The sequence below is a fragment of the Manis javanica genome, chromosome 1 (assembly GCF_040802235.1).
Source record: "Manis javanica isolate MJ-LG chromosome 1, MJ_LKY, whole genome shotgun sequence".
Classification (NCBI taxonomy): domain Eukaryota; kingdom Metazoa; phylum Chordata; class Mammalia; order Pholidota; family Manidae; genus Manis; species Manis javanica.
This window is the reverse complement of record NC_133156.1, coordinates 24,097,787-24,117,443: the sequence shown is the minus strand read 5'-3', so window position 1 is coordinate 24,117,443 and position 19,657 is coordinate 24,097,787. Positions and strand designations below refer to the sequence as shown.

The 19,657-nt window shown below is 41.4% G+C and overlaps 1 protein-coding gene across 1 annotated transcript in view; it reads right to left on the bottom strand.

The window, feature by feature from the left end:
* Nucleotides 1–17,511: 17,511 nt before the first annotated feature.
* LOC108409545 (THO complex subunit 2-like) overlaps nucleotides 17,512–19,657 on the bottom strand; it is a 105,250-nt gene continuing 103,104 nt past the window's right edge. The window contains 3 exon segments of the mRNA XM_073211738.1: nucleotides 17,512–17,625; nucleotides 19,453–19,531; nucleotides 19,533–19,605. Of these exon segments, the coding sequence (XP_073067839.1) occupies nucleotides 17,512–17,625; nucleotides 19,453–19,531; nucleotides 19,533–19,605 (266 nt within the window).

Sequence of the window (19,657 nt, the reverse complement as noted above, 5' to 3'; positions counted from 1 at the left end):
ACCTGAAGCCCAATCACCTCTTGCCCCCCTCCCCATCCCAGCACCTAGCCAACAGCCACCAGCCCTGTAGAAGTAACACCACAATCACCCCATTTCCCCTCCTATATAACCCAGCACCTTTCCCTAATAAAGCGGAATTCTCCGGTGAATTGCTGCTGTGTGTCGCTCCTTTCCATTCTTTGGTGCCGAAACCCGGGAGACGGGACACCCCAACTGGGCCCTGTCTTCCCCCTGACACCTGCAGCAGCTTGCCCTCGTCCTCTTTTTCCGACCCTGGCTCATCACACTCACCACTCCTCCCTGACCTTTAGGTAAGTTTTCCCCCTGGAGGGCCACTCTTCCCGGAGCTATCGCAGTGCCATTGACAATGATCGTCCAGCAAGGCTCTGACGCTCAGGGATGAGGAGGGAACTCTCCCCGCCTCTGGCCTTCACGGCTGCAGCAGACCCTCAGGCCCCCCTCCAACAGCCATAAATCGCCACCTCAGGCCTTCACGGCTGCAGCAGACCCTCAAGCCCCCCTCCCAACAGCCATAAATTGCCGCCTCCGGCCTTCACAGCTGCTGCAGTCCCTCAGGCCCCCACTCCAACAGCCATAAACCCCGCCTCAGGCCTTCACGGATGCAGCAGACCCTCAGGCCCCTCCTCCAACAGCCATATACGAGGTGACTCTTTGTGGATGAGAACACTCCCTTTTCCCCCTTCGTCCTTCTGTTTCATTCTGTCTACCGAAATCCGTTCCGTCCGCCGAAAACTCCTAGCGCTAGGTACCTCGTGACTCCGGCATTCTGCCTTCTTAGGGAAGTCTGGGTGACGACCCACACTTCCTAAGAAACTCCGACTCGTATACGAGTTTCCGCAGACCACCAAGGATCATCGGGGACGCCCTTTGTCTCCTTGCTGTCTGCCTCCGGTCCGAGGATTTCCGTTTGTCTTCCCCTGTTTGTCTCCTTCTCTGTCCTTTAACCATGGGAGCCTCCTCATCCCTCCCTGAAAGTTCACCTCTTGAATGCCTGCTTAAGCATCTGGCTAACCTCTCCCTGACACCTGATATAAAACCAAAACTTCTCCATAAATACTGCTCCCAAGATTGGCCGACATACCCCCTAGACAATAACAATCAATGGCCCACAGGGGAAATTCTTGATCCTAACATCACTCGCGATCTCTTTAACTACTGTCAGCGCCTGAAAAAATGGAAGGAGATTCCCTATATGGAAGCTTTCCACCTCCTCCGCCCCCCCCACCCCCCCCAAGTTCTCCTAGCCTGCAAGCCGACGCCCCCGCAGAAGCCTCCCATTCACTCCCTTCCCCTTCTTCTCCTACAACAGCCTTTCTTCCTTCCTCCCCCACCATCTCCTCCCCCATCTCACCTCCTCCACCTTAGTCCCCTGCAGATTAAGCCTGAGCCTTTCAGCCCCCCTTTAACTAAGTCCCGGGGGCCTCCTCCGTCTTTGCCCTCATCACCTGTTTCTCCCCTGTTAGAGACCGCCTTTGTCTTCTCACATATTTGTAAGCAGAATAAGAAAGCACCTTCCCTGAATGCAACATGAGAAAGCACAAGCTTAAGAACAACCGGTGCAGTCCTTAGAAGTTATCTGTCCACAAGAACATATCTTGTCCTCGAAGACGAGCCAAGACTCCTCACTCTGAAAATAGGGAGACCTTGAAGATGTGTAGAAACACCGCCCCTGCTTCTACCTATGCCCTTCCCCTACTCCCCAATGTAGCAAGAATGGAAAACAAAGAACATTCTGTTTATGCATTCCATAAGTAACTAACAGGAGCCCTGCTGCAGCTCAGTTGGTAGAGCATGGGACTCTTAACCTCAGAGTTGTGAGTTTAAGCCCAACTGGAGCGGCAGAGGTAAGCAGCTGGGCTGCTGGCTGGCGACGCATGGGAGTGTCAGCCCTACCAGTTCTTTCTTTCTTTCTTTTCTTCGCCCCCCCCTTCCACACTTCAAGACCTGCTCGACTTGGCGTGGCTGGACCGCATCACTCCCCCACAGACTAAGCCAGAACCCTTCAGTCCCCCTCAGACTTGGTCCTGAAAGCCTCCCAAAATTATCACCCCCCCCTCTGGGACATATCTTAGACAGACTCACTCAAGCGCTATTACAGTATATCAGTCTAGACCCAGAAACGCCTGACAGAAGACATGTCCTTATGACATACTTCCTAGTTCAAAGCTACCCCGACATTAAAGCTAAACTCAAAAAGTTAGAACAAGGCCCCACTACCCCACAGACTGAGATCCTAACAGTGGCCTTTAAAGTCTTCCATAACCGAGAGGAGGAGAGAGAACGCCGTAAACAAAAGGCTGATCAGGCCAATTTCCAAATGTTAGTCCAGCTGATAAAACCACAACCTGGGCGCCCTTCTACAAACAAGCGCCCCCCAGGAGCTTATTTCAAGTGCGGACAAGAACGACATTGGTCAAGGGCGTGCCCCTCCCCCAGATCTCCTACCACCCCATGCCCCAGATGCCACAAAAAGGGCCACTGGGAGTCTGATTGCCCAGCCACCCAAAGGGGAGGCTGGACGAACAACCCCCATCCTAAGCCCGCCGTAGTGGGGCTGGCAGAAGAAAACTGACGGGGCCCGGGGGCTTCTCGCCTGACCATTTTCATCACCAAACAGGAGCCCAGTGTTACTTTAATAGTAGATGGTTGCCCAATCTCCTTCCTCCTAGATACAAGAGCCATCTTCTCAGTCTTGCGAGAATACTGGGGCCCTACCATGCCTGCCATTACTCCTGTAGTCAGGGTAGGAAGTAAACAGATTTTCCCATTAAACTCCCCCCCCTTTTATTCACAATCCAAGACAATCCCATACCTTTCTCCCACTCCTTCCTAGTTATGCCCCAATGTCCCATCCCTTTACTAAGATGGAACATCCTTTCCCTCCTCCATGTTTCCATAACTATATCCACTCCCACAGCCCCCAGTACTCCCTTTCTGATAGCCCTCATAGCCAACGACCCCCCTCTACCCAATGAAAGCTCCGGTTCCGCCCTCATACACCCTGTATATCCCAAAGTTTGGGACATTACAAGCCCCTCCGTAGCTCTATGTCTCTATCAAATTACGTGACCCCTCTCAGTATATCTGTCAGGCCCAATATGCCCTAACCACTTCAGCCCTCATAAGCCTCCAACCCATCATTCAAGATCTCTTAAACAAAAATTACCTCAGACCCACTCACTCCCCATTTAATACCCCCATATTAGCTGTTAAAAATACCAACGGATCTTTCCGCCTCATCCAAGACCTTCGCCTCATCAACATGGCTGTTGTCCCTATCCATCCCTTAGTTCCAAATCCATACAGCCTTTTATCGCAGATCCCTGCCTCGGCATCCCACTTCTCAGTCCTAAATCTCAAGGACACATTTTTCTATCTCTCTAGACCCCTTCTCCCAAGATTTTTTCATCTTCACCTGGACGGACCCATACACAAAACATTCTAAACAACTCACTTGGACAGTTTTGTCACAAGGCTTCCGAGATAGTCCCCATATTTTTAGACAGGTCCTAGCTCAGGACCTCAAACAGTTTAATCATGATCATTCTGAGTCCACCTTATTACAATACGTGGATGATCTTCTACTCTGCAGTCCCTCGTGAGAACAGTCTCATCTTCACACTGCCTCTCTACTTAACCTTTTAGCTTCCACAGGTTACCGAGTATCTCCCGTCAAAGCTCAAATCTCTTCCCCTTCTGTCACTTACCTCAGATTCCTCCTATCTCAACAAAGAAAGTCCATTACCTTAGACAGAAAACGGCTCCTCTCTGACCTGCCCGTTCCCAAAACCAAGGCAGAAATTCTTTCCTTTCTAAGCCTGGCTGAGTATTTTAGAACGTGGATCCCTAACCTCTCACTGTTAGCAAGACCCCTATACGACCTCAACAAAGGACCCACTGAAGAACCATTATCCTCCTCACCCCGACACTCCTTCATTAAGCTCCGTCGACCCCTTGTAGAAGCCCCAGCTCTCCATCTCCCTGATTTGTCAAAACCCTTCTCATTATACATTCATGAGAGGTCCAGTCAAGCTCTAGGAGTCCTAGGCCAATATCCTTTGCCCCAGTAGCTTATCTCTCCAAGCAATTAGACCCCACAGTTCGGGGATGGGCCCCCTGCCTATGGGCATAAGCCGCTAGACAGCTCTTGCAGAAAGAAGCTCATAAACTGACATTCAGGGCGCCCCTTACCATTCTGTCCCCACATCACCTAAAAGATCTCTTAACCTACAAAAGTTTACAGACTCTCCCTCCCTCCAGACTCTTGACATTACTGTCCTCTTTCCTCCAAAATCCCGTTCACCCCCTTTGCCATCCATACCCGAATCATGACTTTTTCCTCCTTTACTGCTCTCTCGCTTTTTTTCCTCATTCCTATTATCTTCCCCACCACCCCAGCCTCCTTTGTATGGCGATTCAAAGTCAGACAGACTTACACACAGCATCAAACAAAAGTTAATGCCCTCATTACCACATCAGACTGCCCTCTGAAAGGCTGCTCTGAGCCTTTATACCTCCACTTTCCTCTCTCCACCGAAGTGTTCACTAGCAGGTACCCTTATTCTCCCTACCTCTGCTTCCTCTATGACCAAAGACAAGCCTATTGCAGGCAATAGCCAGACACCTACAGGGGATGTCCCTACTAGTCTTACGCCATTCACTACATGGGTAACTCCCAGTACCCACAGTATTACTCCTCCAACCATTTCATGAAATATCCCAACGGCTCATTCTCCTTATCAATCCCAGATCCCTGGGACTCTTGATGGGCTGCTGGAGTCACAGCCTGTTTACTACGGGGGGGTCCTCAACCCCCCACGGTACCCTTCATATCTCTCGAAAGTATGTTCCCTCTCATTCCCAGATCTCTCAAGTTGCATCAGATATCAGACATTCCGAAAAAGTCATTATCCAAACTCTTGACGGCGCCTCTTCATCTTCTCATTCCTCCTACTCTTGGTTACAGCTCATCCAAGACACCACCATCTTTCTCAACCACACCCTTAACACCACCAATTGTTTCTTGTGCGCATCACTGCAGCGCCCACTGCTGGCCACCATGCCCCTTATTATTTCCAACTACTCCTTCCATGCAGAAGGACAACCCCTCTGCCCCCTGGCAGACATACCCCTATGAGAACCAGAATACGCAGATAATCCCACCATCCACCACTGTGTAAGCCCAACTCCACCGCCCTCCAGCGCACTTCACTGACTCTCTATCTACACCCCTACCTCTGGCTCTAAGAGTTTTACGCAACCAGGACACTTCTTTTAGTGTAATGGCAGTCTTTTCAACTCACTGCCTCCCAAATCCGATACACCCTGCATTCTCGTCACCCTAATCCCACAGCTTACACTTTACAATATAGCAGAATTTCTTGAGCTCCAACCTCCCTTGCCCTCACGCACAAAAAGGGCTGCTTTCCTTCCCATCATGGTCGGTATCTCTTTGACCACCTCAGCCATTGAGGCAGGGTTTTCGAGAAGAGCCTTGGGTCACTCTCTATGAGCAGTTAGAAATCTCAACGCCAAACTTGAGGGAGCCCTGACATCCACTGCCGATTCCCTAGCCTCTCTCCAAAGACAGGTCACTTCGCTAGCTAAAGTCACCCTTCAAAACCGGCAGGCCCTAGATCTGCTTACAGCCAAGAAAGGCGGCACCTGCGTCTTCCTCTGGGAAGAGTGCTGCTATTACATCAACGAATCCGGCATTGTAGAAACTGACATCACCAAACTCACCGACCTGGCCACCAGCCTCCACTCTGCTTCCAATTCCAACCCATTCTCTTCAATACTAACAAACCCCTCCTTACCTGGCTCTGGCCCATTGCAGGCCCCATAATAATCATTCTTCTCGCCTGTCTCTTCTTACCCTGTATAATAAAGTTCATCATATCCCAAGTCAGAAAAATCTCTAATCAAGCTTTCAACCAGCTTTTACTCAGGAACTACCAGCTTCTGGCCACAGAAGATCCCTCACCCTCACGTGACCTCCTCACCACATGCTGAGATGGACCCCTCTCTCCACTGGAAACTTCCTGGAAACAATGGCCGCAGACGCCTGGCTCCTGACACCCATATCCTCTTGGCCAACCTATGGTTACAGGGAACCTTCATTGATTTCCAAACCTTTAGAAGTCCACGTCTACCCATCCTTACTGTGGAGAGTCCTATCAACCCTTTCCTCCCAATCCTCAAGCCCTCACTCCCTTCTCCGCCCCCATTCAGCACGAAGCAGTCAGAGAGAAAGCAACATCCACAACCCCATAGATGAGAAAGGGGGGAATGAAGGGCCCCCACCAGTAAGATGGCGAACTTCCGGCTTGTCTTCGGGGTCCTCAGTTCCCGCGGGCGCCACCTGAAGCCCAATCACCTCTCGCCCCCCTCCCAATCCCAGCACCTAGCCAATAGCCACCAGCCCCGTAGAAGTAACACCACAATCACCCCATGCCCCTTCCTATATAACCCAGCACCTTTCCCTAATAAAGCGGAATTCTCCGGTGAATTGCTGCTGTGTGTCGCTCCTTTCCTTTCAATGTCCTTATCTGAATTTTCTGAGGGATTATTGAATTTTCTTGAATTCTATTCCCCAAGTAATTCATTGGGTATTGTATTTGTATTTTATCAGGAGCTATTTATAAGCCCCATTGTTTTCATTCAACTTCGGTCTCATTGAGAATAGTAGTAAGAGGGAGATGTTTATGTAGAGTTATGAGAATATCATCCATATTATGAATTATATAAGCTGAGGGCCATTTCCTACAGATAGGCTGAAGAGCCCTATGCACATAATTTTGGCAAATTATGGGGTTCTTTATCATTCCTTGAGGAAGCCTTTTCCATTGAAATCTTTCTGAAAGGGACTGTAAATTTAAAGAAGGGACAGTAAAAGCAAATTTTTCCCTATGTGTTATGGCAAAAGGAATTGTAAAAAAAAACAGACAAACAAACTTTAAGATCAATTATAACCATGTTGCAGTCTTTTGGAATCATAGTCAGAGAAGGGAGGCTTTGTTGTAAAGGTCCCATAGGTTTAAGAATACCATTAATGTGTCTTAAGTCATGTAAGAGTCTCCAATTTCCTGACTTCTTTTTTATAACAAATACAAGGGTATTCCATGGGCACGTGGGAAATTCTAATCTATCTAGCTGAAGATGTTCTTAAACTGATGTGTGTAAGGACGCCAGTTTTTCTTTATTAAAGAACTATTGATCCACCCAAACAGGCACAGGGATAATGTTTCCTTGTCTGTGATCCTTTTAAAAATCTCTCATAATATTAGCCCAGTTTGTTTGAGGGTTCCCTGTGGTGGCAACCAATAACAATGTTTCTTAATATATTTATAAAACTGAGCAAAATCTCTTTTAGAAGTTTCACTCCTGATGTCCTTAGGAGGGCATGGAACAATTTTAAATAATTCTCCGGTTTAGCTGTTTTGGTTTCAGTTTGGCCCATTATAGTGTCCCTGACGTCTCGATCCTATCCCTATGTGCGATTTCCTGGGAGTCTTACCAGATCCACGGGCTTCGAAGCCTGCTCGCTCTGCTTTTCAAGGGTCGCCCAAGTGGAGCTTCCCCACTCTGGGTTTCAAATGTCACTGTTCTGAGTTTCAATGGTCTCTGTTCTGAGTTTCAACTGTCCCTGTTCTGAGTTTCAATCGTCCCTGTTTGGGCACCACTTGTCAGTCCCCTTCCCACCTCTGACCCACAGATAAGGGAGGAGACGAGATGAGATATCGAAGACCTGAAAGCATCAGCCAGGGGACTCAAGGCGTAACAGCTCAAGAGCAATGCTGAAAAGGCACTCCTCACATTTACTGAGTAAATGAACTTACAATGAACTCCAACATCATTCTCCAGCCTTGAGTCTAGCCCAAGGCTGCGACACTTCTCAAGAATACCAAAACTGTGTGAAGGTGGCTCCGAGCCATGAGAACTGCTTTGGTTCTCATCACTCAGTCCTTGATTACACATCAACAGACTGTGTAGGAAAACCAATCAGGTTATGTGTCCTTACACATTTGATTTCTGCATTACTTGAATTATGTATTAACCCCATCAATCCCAAACCATTTGACCCAGGAATTCCACTCCTAGGAATGTACCCAAAGAAAACAAGTTCTCAGATACAAAAAGACATCTGCACCCCTATGTTTACACTACTTACAATAGCCAAGATATGGAAGCAACCTAAGTGTTCATCAGTAGATGGATGAAGAAGAGGTGGAACATATACACAATGGAATACTCTTCAGCCATAAGAAGAAAACAAATCCTACCATTTGCAACAAGATGGATGGAGCTAGAGGGTATTATGCTCAGTGAAATAAGCCAGGTGGAGAAAGACAAGTACCCAATGATTTCCCTCATTTGTGGAGTATAACAACAAAGAAAATCTGAAGGAACAAAACTGCAGCAGACAAACAAACTCCAAGAAGGGACTGGCGGTTACCAAAGTGGGGGGTGGGGAAGGTGGGCAGGGAAGAAGAGGATTGAGGGGTATTATGATTGGCACACATGGTGTGGGGGGGATCATGAGAAAGACAGTGTAGCACATAGAAGGCAAATAGTGACACTGTGGCTCTTACTACACTCATGGATAGTGACTGCATTGGGGTATGGGGGGGACTTGATAATATGGGTAAATGTAGTAACCATTGTTTTTCATGTGAAATCCTCATAAGAGCGTATATCAATGATACCTTAAGATAAATAAGTAAGTACGGTTATCATAAGCCACAGATTAGGAACTTTGTCCCAAATATGCAAAAATTTTCCTGACTGAACCAAATCATCAGAAACCTAGGTGCCTGGATCACTTTATTTTGGTGTCATTATTCCTTACTAGTAGTTGAAGTTCTGGCCATTGGCTGACATTCAGGACCATTACATCCATTTATCATTTACTGAATGGACAGGGCAGACACCAATTACAATAGTTGGGATGAGGATTTAATTATGTATATATAACTGTCAAATCACTACGTTGTACACTTGGAACCAATATAATATTGCCTGTTAACTACACTTCAATAAAAAAATACAAATAAATATATACACACATAGATTTTAAAAGGACAGGGCTGCTTCTTTATGAGAAAGCAAAGTTGTTTCAGGCCCCACAGCCAGAAAATGTTCACTATGACTGGCTTTTTATTTGACACTCTAATTCCTGTAACTACATTACCTTCTCTGTGTGGCCTGCCACATTTCTCAGAGCTGATTCACGGCCAATGTGTATGTGACATTTTGGGGGTATTAAACTTATCTGGGGTATTAATTCCACCCAGAAATCAGATTTTCTCTTTTATGTCTTAAATACCATAGCTTATGTTTTTTAATAGATACTTTTTGGAACATGGCAGGGTAGAAATAAAAGAATTACACAATTATTGGAAAAAAATAAGGCTACTACAATTTCCACCCATACTTGGTTAAGGTGCTTCCTTGAAATAAAAAATGGCCCTACACCATGGCCCAGTGACTTTCCAACAATAAATAACAAATCACTTGTAGATCATTTAATAAGGCAAGATGTGGTAATATTTGCCCTTACCATTTAAGACAAGGTAGATGCACAATTGTCTTCCTTCTCACGAGCCTCCAAGAAAGGTTCATAGTTTATATAAAGATTTGAGAGCTCTTTGGAACAAAATCCAGAAAAACTTGACGTTAGATCTTCTTGAGAATTGGGTGCAAGTTATAGACCCAGGAAACTGCACACACCACAAACTTGCATTCAGTTTCTGGTGGTCCATAGATATCTTCCACATCCACTTAGGAGCTTGAAGAACTCCTTTCTAGAAAATGGCAATCTTAGACACAAGCCACTAGAGCTCAGAGCCTGTCCTGAGAGAAAAATCCTGCGTATTACATGATTTTCATGTAAAAGGTTCAAAGATGGGTAAGGGATTAGGGATAGCTCCTACTCACATTACTTAGTAATTAAATTCTCATACTGTGATTAACTGCCTCAAAATACCCTGCTTTTTCAGTGACTCCACATGATCACTCTGTATTGTACAGCAGTAAGCCCTGCCTCATCCAACTTCCTTACCCAGGCCTATTACTCCTCACAGGACCTCCCTCCACCTAATATTAAATAGTCGGTGTTTGCCTCCAGTGACTAGAACATAAGTTCCATGAGGGCAGAACTTTGTTTTGCTCAAGGATGTACCTCTGGAGTGTTTAAGAGGCACTCAGATGTTTATTGAATATTCTACAGGATTCTCTACAGCAGGTTTTTGTAAATAGTTTTACTGAACTCAGTCATGCTCATTCACTTACATATCACTTATGACAGCTTTCACACAATAATGGCAGAGCTGAAGACTTGCACAGGGACCACATAGCCTGCAAAGCCTCAAATATTTACTGTATCTGGCCCTTTACAGAAAAAGATGACTGACCCCCAGTAGCATTCATTTGGTCCTTATTTCTCAAGCTAGATTGGAAGCACCCCAGGTACAGAAGTTAGGTCCTAATACTCCTTAGTGCCTAGAACAGACTAGATGCTTAAAAATAGCTCACTACACAAATACAGATTTCTGACATAAAATATAAATTATTCTTGTACAGTTAAATATAGAGTTAGTGTTTTCCATCCTCAATGCATTTCTAGCATGGGCACGAGCAAAGAATACCTATGTTCAGTGTTTTGGGGGACAGAGAAGAGATACTGATACTAAGTAGTAGTGAGCTTTCTAGTTCAAACTCACAATCATATTATCTTTATAATGTGAATCCAACACAGCTGGAAAGCTCCTCCTTGTTATATTTCGGGAAAATGATTTTGAGGTGAACCACAGTTATTTTCTCTATGTCAAAATCATTTTGATGATGTATCATTTCTTTTTATGCTGGCGCATCATGGGCACTCAGCGGTCACCAAGTGGATCGCTCTCTCAGAAGCATTGTGGTCATTAAGTTTTGCAAATTACTATTACCTGAAAAAGGGCATCAAGATTTTTATCCCTTTGCCAATTCTAATATATGCTCATCATTTCCCAATCCTTTAAATTATGGACTTTATTTTCATTCTCTTAAAAAGTTTAATTTACATAGGTGTCATTGGTTTTAAGAAACTGAAGAGTAAGTGGCCAATTCTAGGCATGATTTCAGCGTGCGTGCAGAGGTGAACAAATAGAGACTTTTTCATATTAGGTATGTCATTTGAAAACACTGTAGCCCATGGACTAAGAAAGAAATGGGAAGAAAGGGCTAGGAACCTTACTGAATTATCTTTGCCAAGTTATTGTGAATAAGAAACAATATACACAATGATATACAATCACTTGAGAAAACTGTTGTTTATTTAGAAAAAAGATTACACTGGTAGAATTCAGTTGATAAAAAAATTTTCTTTTAAAAATGTCATTGTGAAACTTTCCCAGATGAAAGTTCAGCAATACAAAGCTTCTCTAGCTGTAGAATTAAACACAATTAACTTTTGATCCCCCCTCCCACCAATTTGTCTAACATAATAACAAGAAAAAAATGGCCAAAGACAAGTGAGTGCTGGTACCTCCTTATTTTTTTTTCAAGATTTTAATGTTGTATACATACTATATAAAATGATTCCTAAGAATTGTGTAAGACTGCTCTCACTTTGTTTTTAGTGACCAATATTAACAATAGGCCAAATAATAAATTTAAACTGAGTTTTAAAATGAGGTAAATTCAAAATGGTTCAATATTGTTCTTTTTGTTTCAAACAATGGAAAGGAAGCATTTCAGACTGAAACAAACAAACAAAAAACCCCCAACTAAACCCAGGCAATGCTTAGTTAACCTAAAATGAAATTCTGTACACATGTAACCTTATTTGCTTTTTGGGAACTGTATGCAGCACATTGTGCTAAAAGTATGGAATAGTTAACACTTTCAGTCATTTACTGGAAATAAACATGTAGAAACTAAGCAAAAAGTTAAAAACTTTAATGCACAACTCAACTTCCAAGTTTTCAGCACGGAGCAATAAAGCAGATAAATGAATAATTTAAGTAGATGCAAATGGACCGGACCTCTTCATTCATAATTCTTGGCAATCAACTCAGGAAAATTAATTTCTTCACACAGCTGAACAATTCCATTCCAATCTCATCTGAAAGAAAGAAGGTGATTATATTGACAGACAAAAAAGGAAAGGAGGAGAAAGGAAAGGAAGAAGGGAGGGAGAGAGGAGGGGAAGGGGGGAGATAGACGGGGAAGAGGGAAAGCAGGAGGGAAGGAGAGGAGGGGAGAGGAAGAAAGGAAGATTGATTTAAGAAAGAAATCGGTGAGTTCTGTCAGTAACAAAGGCTTGAATAAAGTCTCTCAATGATGATGAAAAATATCTGTGTATTTTTGATCATCTACTCTTAGAAACCATTAAAGACAGGGCACACTTCTAAAAAAACCAGTGAATATTTTGGCTGTAAGAGGGAGGGATCAGAAGAGAAAAAGGAGGGAAAAATGAAATATAAGTAAAACATTCCACAGGGGCAAGTAAAAGCTTGTCAAAAGTAAACAGAACACACAGCAATGAAAAGGAATTAATTTTACATGATCAACAACAAAAAAATGATATTTCATTTTTCACAAGAACACAATTTTAACAGTGACTTATATTAAGATGCAATGTCTGCTAAATTATAAAAATTGCTTTAAAAATATCTTGACTTCATTATAGTCATTTACTTTTATGTATTGACATTTTTCAAATACTGCATATTTAAATAAATTCAAAACATGATCATTACATGTGGCAAACAGCTTCATATCTGCCTAACATTGTTCTCAAATTTTAAACTAATGCTTAATGCATTAAACTTTATTGACAAAATACTACATTCAAATATTTCATAAAACCAGAACTAGAAGGGCCTTAGAAATCATATGCATGATATGCTGACAAATAATTTACATACTGTTTCTATACAGCATTCTGTTTATACCAAGTATAATCTTGACATTACCAATTGTATTTGTAGATACACTAAACTTGAACTTACAATTTTAATACCTAAAATCCATTGTTCATGTCCATCATTTATGACAGAAAAACAAAATGTGGTAGTACATATTCATACAGTGGAGCATCATTCAGTTATAAAAAGAAATGAGGTTCTGATACATGCTGCAACATGGATGAACCCTGAAAACATGATGCTAAATAACAGAAGCCAGACACAAAAGGCTGCATATTTCATTATTTCATTTTTATGAAATATCTGAAACAGGCAAAGTCATGAAGACAGAGAGTACATTATTTGTTCTAGGGGCTGGGGCAAGGGGAGAATTGGGGCCTCTTTTTGGGGTGATGGAAATGCTCTAGAATTACTGGTGATTGTTACAACATAGTGATTATACTAAAAACCACTTTTAAATGGCAATTTTTATGTTCTGTAAATTTTATCTCAAATTTTTTAAATTACCCCCCAAAAAGTTAATATTCTAATAAAGAGTATCATGATATCAGTAGACATATAGGGCCATAAGTAGAATAATAAATCGATTTTCAATCATCAAGACGTCACAATAGAATTACATCAATGATAGTTTTGATGACATATTTAAGGGCATATCAAAGGATAAAACTGTTGTTCCTGTTAAAATACACGAAGATGATTTTTCTCAGGAACTGAAATTAAAATTTTAAAACATGATTCCAAAATCCTCAAGCAATATAATCATCCCAATATTGTCAAGCTTATAGGAGTTCACACACAAATACCGCCTATCTACAACATTAAAGAATTGGTGCCAGGAGGTGATTTCCTCTCCTTTCTGAGAAAAGATAACTAAAACAGTGAAATTTTCATTAGAGGCTGCTTCTGGATGGTGAATCTTGTGTAAAAACTGTATACACAGGGACCTTGCTGCAAGAAACTGCCTGGAGGTGAAAACAATACTCTGAAAATCAGTGACTTTGGAATGTCTTGTCAAGAGGATGGTGGTGTGCATTCATCTTCTGACTAAAAGCAGACTCCGATTAAATGGACAGCACCAGAAGCTCTTAGTTAGGGGAGAGAACGTTCTGAGAGTGATGCATGGAGCTTTGGCATCCTCCTCTGGGAGACCTTCAGCTTAGGGGTCTGTCCCTGCCCTGGAATGACAGATCAGCAAGCACAAGAGCAAGTGGGAAGAAGATATGGGAGGTCAGCCTCTCAGCAGTGTCCAGAGCATATTTATAAAATAATGCTGAAGTGTTGGGATAACAAACTTGAAAAGTGCACTCAAAGGCAGTGAACTTCAGAAAGAACTGCCATTAAGAAGAAAGTCGTACAGTGATTGAACAGTGCCAAACTCAGCCTTCAGGACTCTGTCCTCCAGCAGAGTAGTATTTGCTTCTCATTAACAATGAATTTATACCACATTGCCTGGAACATTCTTCCAAGGTTTTTCTTTTAATTAACTATTTTTAAAAAAATATGCGCTACTTTAACCATTGTAAATAAGAAAAAGGCTCTAAATGCAAGAGATCAAATAGATCTCTCTTTTTCACACCTAGGCCTGTTGATGTTTCTCAAAGGGTTTCAGTTCAGAGCTCGGTGTCCTCCATCCAAGACACTTCTATTCTACCACGGCTATAAACTGCCTTGGAAATACCATGTTTGCAGGACACATTCCAAAAAAGCAGGCTTTCCACTCTGCGAAGACAGTATTATATCTGTAAAAATCACTTTCTACTGGGAATTCTCTGGGCATCTTTGGGCTTCCCCCACCCCCTGCCCTTTTTTTTGGCCAGACATAGGCCCTATTTATTATACTAGTAAAGTCATTTTCCTATATTCCACCATGCCCTCCTCCTTTGTCAGGGCATCAGGAAACTATTGCACGAAATGCCCTCAAATAGCACCTTCTCAGAGTTGAGACAGCTGATTTCAAATGATGTTATAGAGTGCTGACATCAAGAAGCAAGTTTGAAAAGTTACGGTGTTCTGGAGAAAAGAGCAGCTAGACTGGTGATCAACACAGAGAAGAAAAGCAAATATAAAACCAGCCTTCTTATCAGAGGTATACCTCATAAACACACACACAATACTTTCTAATTTGATGATCACATTCACCAACAAGGTCCTAAAAAATGTTTCAATAATTCTCAGATTCCTCATAAAAGAGCCCTCGTGATGGCAACAGATTTTTTTTTAGAGAAGTCATAAACTACAAGCCCACCAAATTCATTATTTTTGGTTCAGTGTCTTCACCTCAAAGGAAGTATCCCCGAATTTAGTTCCCTTCATTTGTACGAGTGTCGGAAGCTGTCAGGGTTTCATGATCCTACTTCTCACACATACACACACACCACCCCGAGTAGAAAGACATATATGGGTGAAGGTGACAATTAAAAAAATGAAGAAAGAAGTTATAGGAAAAAGACAGGGACAACCCTCCTAATTCCTCATTATTCCTTCATTTACCTATATACCACTATCTAGAAATTCTTATCATGGCAAACACAGTCCCTGAGATGTTCCATGTAGATAACATATAACACAGTTAAAACGAACTGAATCTTAGCATACTCCGGATAAATGCATGTGTAGGGATAGTGCCACTTGGAGGTAAATGTGGCAGGGGAGCCTTTTAAATGCTCACACCCACGTCTAGATAAAAAACAGCACAGCACACCGTAGCAAATATTTGGTCTACCTTAAGTGGAAGAACAGAAACAGAAAAATCCTCTTGTTCTCTCCAACTATTTGGTGTCCATGAATACCAGTGCACAGAACTCACACCAAGTACTTTAAAGAGTATAAAGGATGATAATGAAGGGAAAAATAGTTTCTATCATTTCAATCTCCTAATAAAACTTTCACACACATTTAATGATTATTACACACAGAACCAAATGCAAGCATAATAAACCTATTCTCAAAAAATATGTTGCAGCACACAAAGAAATTTATCCTTATACAGTATACTATCAAATGCTGTAAATAAATTGAATCTTCTTTTGAGGGCAAAAACAAAACAAAAAAAGCCAGTGCTATTTCTCATCAATCCCCAAGAGATGTACATGTCTCTATTAAAGTTAACAGAGTATCTGAAACACAGCAGGTAATAAAGAAAAATACTTGACTGTTTGATTGGAACGAAGTGATGATGTAACTGCCTTCAACAAGATCACAATCTAAGGAGAGGGTCATATGACACACTTGTATATACACAGGAATCAGTGGCTAGGACGCTGTAGGCAAGCTGACACACACACAAACACACACGTAAACAATGGGGAACTACTGAGAAAGAAACTTAACTGAACACTCCCTACTCCAATACATATTACCAGCATCTAGGGCTATGCCTTGAAATGGCAAAACATTCCTAAAATAAGCCATCTTTGAGCACTTAGTAGGCCAGTTTCCAAGTACAGACTGAAGAAAAAGTCTCAGAACAGGAATTACAAATCAGTTGTTTACAGGAGCCAGTTCATAATGGAAACAAATGAAGTGAACAGGATGGGGACAGACTGAGGTAAACTATAAAGAATAAAGACTCACTCTATATGAGAGGTGCAAGTACCTAGGTGGGTCTAGCTGACTGTTGCTATGAAGAATTCAGGAGACGATGTTGCCAGATTTTCCAGTTCTTCAAGAGGAACTGATACTTGGATTTTGTCAACTCTTCATTTTTAAAGGCAACCAATTTACAAAATGGTAAATATTGTGTGAGATCAAAAAGGTACACCTAACAAGCCACATTCTGCCCAAGGTCTGAGAATTTGCAACCTTGGTTTTAAAGGGTGAGAGAATTAGGACACATATGAAACTGGAGGTGAAAGATGGACTACAAAATGTATTAGGCCTCACTGGAGTGAAGGATTAGAATAGGAATGTAGCATATTATAAACACTGATGGAAAGGTTAGAGCTAGTTGCTTATGTTCTTTGAAACTAAGAATCAAAGTCCAAGAAGACCGAGCTTCTCAAAGTCTGTGAGCAAGTCTCAGTTTAGCACAGCACCTACTTCACAAAAGGACTCTCAAAAGGTAGCTGAACTCAATATTCATGAATTGAGAACCACACGCATCAAAGTAAAACTGAGAAGCTAAGGGATAGTTCTACCAGGAAAACTTCAATAGGCAGAATTTTAAAAGATGAAACTATGACCTATACCCTGAAAACTACAAGACACTCTTAAGAGAAATTAAAGAGGTCACTAACAAATGGAAACTCATCCCATGCTCTTCGCTAGGAAGAGTTAATATCGTCAAAATGGCCATCCTGCCCAAAGCAATATACAGATTTGATGCAATCCCTATCAAATTACCAACAGCATTCTTCAATGAACTGGAACAAATAGTTCAAAAATTCATATGGAACCGTCAAAGACCCCAAATAGCCAAACCAATCCTGAGAAGTAGTCAAGTGTCCCACTTCCATATTTCATGTATTTGAGAAGGTTAACTGGAGAGACCACATAAAAGCTAATAAGGCTTTCAGCATTTGAGCCATATACTATAAGGGTACAATTCTAAACATGACCAGCATCAAAGTCTTCCATTCTACTGATTAAAAACATCAATAAGATGAAAAGGATATTGTTTCTTCTCTTCCCTTCCTCTTGAACTGTCCCATTTCTCTTTCCTTTCTATCTTTTCTTTATCATGCCTAGACTCCTATAAGGAATGGCGGAATTAGTTCGGGAAGGGAAAACCAATTATAAAAAAACAGCTCAAAATCCTTTTTCATCACCCACCAGTCACAAATTTTTCTTCAAAAACTTACTTAATAAATATGAGACCAAAAGCACAATCAACAAAAGAAAACATTGGACTTCATCAAAAGTGAAAACTTTGATGCATCAAAGAACAATATCAAGAAAGTGAAAAGGCACCTACAGAATGGGAGCAAAACATTTGCAAATCATGTATCTCATAATGGTCTAGTACCCAGACTACATAAGGAATTCTTATGATTGAGCAACAAAAAGACAATCCAATTAAAAAACGGCCAAGGCATCTGAATACACTTATGCAAAGAAGGCATACAAATGGCCAACAAGCACATGAAAAGATTCTCAACATCATTAGCCATTAAGGAAATGCAAATCAAAACCATGAGATACCACTTTAAGCCCATGAGGATCAATATAATAAAAAGCAAAACAAAAACAGAAAATAACAAGCATTGGCAAGGATGTACAGAAATTGGCACCCTCACACATTGCTTGCAGAAATGTCAACTGTGTAGCCATTGTGGAAGTTTGGCAATTCCTCAAAAAGTTAAACATAGCATTACCATGTAACCTAGAAATTCCACTTCTGGGTATACACACAAAATAACTGAAAACAGGCATTGAAACAAATACTTCACAGCAGCACACAAATGTTCATAGCAGCACTATTCACAATGGCCAAAAGGTGGAAAAGAACACAGAAGTCCATCAACTGAGGATAAACAAATGCTGTACATCACACTAGGGAATATTATTCAGACATGAAAAAAAGAAGTACTAATACATGCTACACAATGGAAGAATTCCCAATACATTATGCCTAGTGAAAGAAGTCAGACTACATTATTATACAATTCCATTTATATGAAATATCTAAAATTGGTAAATTCATAGAGACAGAAAGCAGATTAGTAGTTGCCAGGGGCTAAAGGGAGGGAGAAATGGAGAATTATTGCTTAATGGGTATGGGGTTTCCCTTTGGAGTGATGACAATATTTTGGAACTAGAGATGATTGCATAACATTATAAATATACTAAATGTCACTGAATTCTACACTTTAAAATAATTAATTTTATGTTATGTGAATTTTACCTCAATTGCAAAAAATACTTATGAAAAGGAGCAGACTCCCATTTAAGAACTATTAATATATGGAATACATTTTTAATATAGGCCATAATAATGCTTAATAAACACTTTAAACTTTAGTAATGACTTGCTTATTACTAAATTATTACTTTATGGCAAATGCATGAGATATGTTTTGAATATCATCCACTAGTATCTAAGAAAATGCACACTACCTAATTTGAAAATGAAAAAAAGTTTGCAAACAAGTTTATCAGGAGAAAATGTTATAGAAATATGTTTAAAAACCACGGTTAATAAAGACTTTATGACAATGTAAGGATCAGGGAGAATATATCTGACCATCTTTTAATCTCATGAATGAAGAGAAACTAAAAGCACTGTTGGCAGAGAAAAAAGAGAACACAGAAAGAAAGCTGAACCATGAACAGAGAAGTAGGTGGGAGTGGAATAGAGAGGAAAGGAATTTTACAAGTAAACCAATTCTACCTTCCCAGTAATTTGGGACTGAACTGGCTCTAATTCCCCAAAAACCTGCCCTCCCTCAAAGCCTCCTCTTTCGACCTCTAAATAATTAACAGAGTATTTGTGACTATAAAAAAACCCTCAGTATTTGCTAACTTTTCAGAGTTGGCTTTCTAAGAAAAACCATATTGTTCCTTTGTTTCCCTAATTTACCTTTTTGCCAAAGGAGATTTTATCCATCTTTTCAGATTTAAATGAATCGCTGCTTTTTTCTTTGCCTGAAGATTTTGACATTTTTTCCCTTGTCTTTCTCATTTGGATAAGGAGACTCACATGGACTTTTACATCTGCGCTTTGGAATCCCCACTAAAATTATAAAAAAGAATCATGAAAGCCTCTTCTAATTGAGGGTGATGAC